This window comes from Caenorhabditis briggsae (genome assembly GCF_000004555.2).
Source record: "Caenorhabditis briggsae complete genome, chrV, whole genome shotgun sequence".
In the NCBI taxonomy this organism is placed as follows: domain Eukaryota; kingdom Metazoa; phylum Nematoda; class Chromadorea; order Rhabditida; family Rhabditidae; genus Caenorhabditis; species Caenorhabditis briggsae.
This window is the reverse complement of record NC_013488.2, coordinates 2,326,731-2,331,585: the sequence shown is the minus strand read 5'-3', so window position 1 is coordinate 2,331,585 and position 4,855 is coordinate 2,326,731. Positions and strand designations below refer to the sequence as shown.

The 4,855-nt window shown below is 36.2% G+C and overlaps 1 protein-coding gene across 1 annotated transcript in view; it reads left to right on the top strand.

Annotated features, from left to right (window-relative positions):
* Positions 1-1,031, top strand: part of CBG24586 — a gene marked incomplete at both ends in the record, with an annotated part of 2,370 nt that extends 1,339 nt beyond the window's left edge. Inside the window, one exon of the mRNA XM_002647195.1 lies at positions 893-1,031. Within this exon, the coding sequence (XP_002647241.1) occupies positions 893-1,031 (139 nt within the window). The remainder of the gene's footprint in view (positions 1-892) is intronic.
* Between the last annotated feature and the right edge of the window lie 3,824 nt (positions 1,032-4,855).

Sequence of the window (4,855 nt, the reverse complement as noted above, 5' to 3'; positions counted from 1 at the left end):
ATAGAAAAAATCCGGAAGATTTGCCGCGTAGGGAAGGCGCCCGCTGCCGTGGCCTAGGTTTCTCACTGAAAATCCTCGTCCCCCGGCGGCACCTTTTTTTTTGAATTTTCTTCCTTTTCAACGCCGTTTTTCGGGAATTTCGGATTTTCTTTGAATTTTTTCGCAATAATATTTGAAAAATAGATAACTTTTAACACATTTTAATGCAATAAAAATTTTTGTCGGAGTCCCCCTTTAATATCATTTGGTCTTCATTATGCGCTAAGAGTACGATTCGTGAAGAAGTTTCTCTTAATTTTAGTTCTATGTTTCGCCGAAATGAACCTCGTTTTAGTACGCGCTCTTTTATTTAAGCCTACCGTAAAACCTGTATTAGAAGAGCCGGCCCTTCTATTGTTCCAAGGTACCTCCGGAGGACCCTTCCATTACAGGGGCCCTTCACTTAGAGGGGGCTCTTCTATTTTTCCGGTCATTTTTCCCGAAAATTTCCATCGGACAAATCGACGATTTTTCGTTCAAAAGTCATGAAAATCAGTCAATTTCATCAAAATTAATCACGTTTTTGAGCGAAAAATAGTGTTACAACAAATTTCTATTAAATTTTACAATTCCTGGAATATTTTTCACTGAAAACGTACGGAAATTTTTCAATTTCACGACATATTTTGAAGGGGGGTTCTTATTAATTATTTACAGAGGGCCCATCTATTAGAGTGGCCCTTCTATTAAAAAAGCCCTTCTAATACAGGTTTCACGGTATACTGAAAAAGTTATTTGTTTCAATATCTACTCTCTCTGATAACATGTTTCTTAGAAACTTGCGGTCCGTTGCAACGCAACTGTTTGCAAGCATCAATTTTCGATTACTGTATTTCTATCCTATTTTTTTCAGTGATGAAGAAATGTTTCGATTTCTCGATGGCTACACTATCCAGCGTAACGACGGTGTGAAGACAACGATTCAACGATTCGGTATCCGACATTTTGCTATGAATGTTTGGCTTGACACGCTGTTCCAAAGAGTTCTCTGAAAATTTCTCTAGTCAGATGCATCCAACCAATGTAAAATTTTGTGTGAAAATAATACTTATTTTTGTCTACCATCTGACCAAATTTCAATGACATCGTACAATCTGTAGTGTGGCGTTACATCAATACAAATCAGAAAACACCGGTGGGCATTTGTCTAAAGATATACCTGTTGTCATTTGTGCGGGTAATTATGCGCTAGCAATCATACATGAGCGAATTGAAAAATTGAAGATTCCTCGAAAAAGTAGACTCCTTGATTACAAACCCCTTATTTTTCCAGATTTTCCAGATTTTCCGAGCGAACGAATTCTTCCAGAAGCAAAAAATGTCCCACATTTATCTAAACCCGAATAAGAGATAGGATGAAGAAAACGCGATGAAGAAGATGAATTAGGATGAGTTTGTTTATATTTTTGCTATTTTCCAAGACATTTTTTTTCTTCCTTCCTTCTTCATTTTGCTCTCGGTTCGTCGTTTTTTTCAGCCAGCCTCAGCCAAGAAAATAAACCAAAACTCTCACAATGGATGACACAAATCCAATTGGTTCTCTTCAGACTCGTTCGAAAATTTTCTTCCGTTTTTTCCAGTTTCACCCAATTCATCGATGATTTTGGGAAGAAGAAATATACGTTTGAACCATTGAGAATTCGTGATTACCGTATTCGCTCTAATACAGAAGACCACCTTACATATGCTATTTAAGCTCAATTATCTCGATTCCAATGAGAGATATGAAAAACTTGTCAACTGATAAATTAATTATCAAAATATCACCAATATTTTATCAGTTTACAATTTTCGATATCTCTTACAGAAACTGAGATAATTGAGGACAAAGTAACATAATACACCGTAAAATGCCCCTCCCCCAAGCAGTCTACTTTGATGCAATTTATCTCGATTCCTATAAGAAATATGAAAAACTTGCCAATTGATAAACTTTTTATCAAGATATCACCAATATTGTATCAGTTGACAGATTTTTGATATCTCTTATATGAACCGAGATAATTTAGATCAAATTTTAGATATCCAAACACCGAAGTTTCTCGACCAATCTTTTGACCCTTCATCTTTTATAGTTATTCCTCTCATAGTCAGGGTTTTTTTTCCTTTTGTCAGACAACTTTTTCTTTTTACTCTTTCTCTTGTCTGGAACACTCACACAGACATGAGGATTCTAATTGAATATTCAACGGGGACGGGAGACACGGGACACACACACGCATGTCATTCACTTAAGAGTTACAATGAGATATGTGCACACCTGATTGAGTTTCGGGAGGAAAAAAGAGCAAAAAGTATTTTTTTTTTCTAGTTATTGCTGTCGTGTTTTTGTAAGTTATTTCGTCGATCAGTTTTGAGAACGTAGATTTTTGAAATACCGCATTTCCTCGAATAGAACGATCCGCGTAATGTCAAGTTTGATCCAATTTATCTGGATTCCTGTAAAAGTTATCAAGAAGGGACGAATTGAAAAAATGTTGCTGATATTATGATAAACATTTTGTCAGTTTTTAATTTTTTGATATCTCTCACCGGAACCGAGTTAAATAAAATCCAAGTAGACAATAAGCGGGCCCAGGTCCTGCGGTATACTGTATCTAAAGCTGTAACTCCGAGACCTAGACCCGGAATTTTTTCCCTTAAACGTCACTGAGAACAACCATGTTTTTTTGGTAGGATAACTTATGTGTTATATATTTGATGCCTTCAATTTTGGGTTGTGATGTATTATGTTTCGTTTTTGGTTTTGAAACTATTAGGATAGATTTTAAACATGACGAATAAACATCTTTACATTGTCGACTTTGAGCGCGTTTATCTTGATTCTTGTGCAAGAAATCAAAAAGTGGTCCACTAACGAAATGTTTATCATAATATCACCAATATTTTGTCAGTTTACCACTTTTTGATATCTTTCAAAGCAACTGAGATAAATAGGCTTAAAGTTAAATGTTTGAGGGAGAGGCGTTCTATTAGAATCGTTACTGTAAATTGAATCGAAGTATGGGACCTTTTCTATTACAGGTTTTCCAGCGCATGTTGGTTTTTTTAATTTTTTAAACGCAAATTAACGTTTTTACGCCCAAAAGAAAAACTGTGAGAGATTACTGTAGAAAAAATTGTTAGCGTACAACAAGCCGCCAACTTTGAACCCATGTATCTCGTTTGTGTAATAGATATGAAAAAGTGGTCAACTGACAAAATGTTAATCATATTATCAACAACATTTTATCAGTTGACCACTTTTAGATATCTCTCATAGGAACCGAGGTAATTGAGCTACGAGGTCGCACCATACTGACTCAAGATCTTACTGTAAAAGTACGCCCGTTCCCTTTCCCGTTCATTTGATTCTCTTTTTTCTTCATCTTCATTCATTTTCATTTTCCAACAATGACATGAAAACAATTCTCTTTATTTTCCGCTATTTTTCCGATTCCCCTTATTCTTATTACGTAGACGCTCCTCGCGCTTTTCCCCTGTTTCCACATCGATGCTCCTTTTCGGGATTAAAGCGAAAAATAAAATTCAGGAAAATAGAAAGGGAAGGTTTTTGTTTTTGTGTAATAGGTGTGAAAAATAAATGAAAAGGAATCGAGATGCAAGAATTAAGGATGTGTCCCCTACTAGAGTTATTCAGGTCTCTAGATTATTAGTCACAGTGTTCCAGTTTTTTGAGTCATTCAGGGAAATTTTTTGTGCTCTCTCGGAGCAATTTGATTGGAGCATACAAATTGTGCCATACAATTTATACGGGTGGTCTGAAAACATATGCATTTCTGGGATTTTTATTACTAAAAAATAACCAATCTTGTGGCAACGAATTTTTTGGATTTTCTTGAATCAGGCAGACCTGTAATTTTGATTTATTGACGTCTAGACAGGATATCAGAATTACAGGGTTGGAACTAAAAGTTAGTCATGTGAAGAAGATTCTAAATTTGAAGGTACCCATTTAGCAAGAGCTGGGATTTTTAGGCGCTAGCTAGGATCTAGGATCCCTGAGAGCTCTAGAATCCATAAAGCTCGTGGAATAAATAGGATGTAGGATCTATGGGATCTGGGATCTATGGGATCTAAGATCTATGGGATATAGGATCTATGGGATCTAGAATCTATGGGATTTAGGATCTATGGGATCTAAGATCTAGGATCCATAGGGTCTAGGATTCATTAAAAAAATCTAAATTCCATTAACCCTAGACTCATCCGAATTCATCCCCCGGAACTCTTTTGCTCACTGAACTCCTATTCCTTTATAAAATTTATATAAAGTATACGGCCGTTTTCTTATATTTTATGACTCCCTAAACCACCCACTACCCCAATCATAAAAAAGAAGTTCTTCTCCCATCCATCCATTATTCTCCTTGCTCCGCCGTCCCACATCATCCGGTCACATCAATTCTCCTTCATCTTCCGAGAATATGTCCCCGTTGTGCTTTTCTTCCGTTTTCGCTGACCCCCCGTCCATCTGACCCAACATCCCGCGTGAGCATCATCATCATCATTATGCTCCTTGGGAGATCTTGTTGCAGAAATTTCATTCTGAGAAAAATGTTAGATATGGTCTTTGGCATCTTTTTGTTCTAGGTTTTTTACTAAAACGAGACTATATATTGAAAACTTGGCCCAGAAATGATGAGACGTTCTTGGAAAATCCAAAACTTTTTTTGGGTGTTTTGACTCGATTTGGCGAAAAAAAACATTTTTCTCAAGAATACGTAGCATCCATTTTTTCTTATGTAGACCGAAAACAGATTTCTAGGAAATGAAATGTTCCAATTCGGAGGATGTTCCAAATTTGATGTTTGAT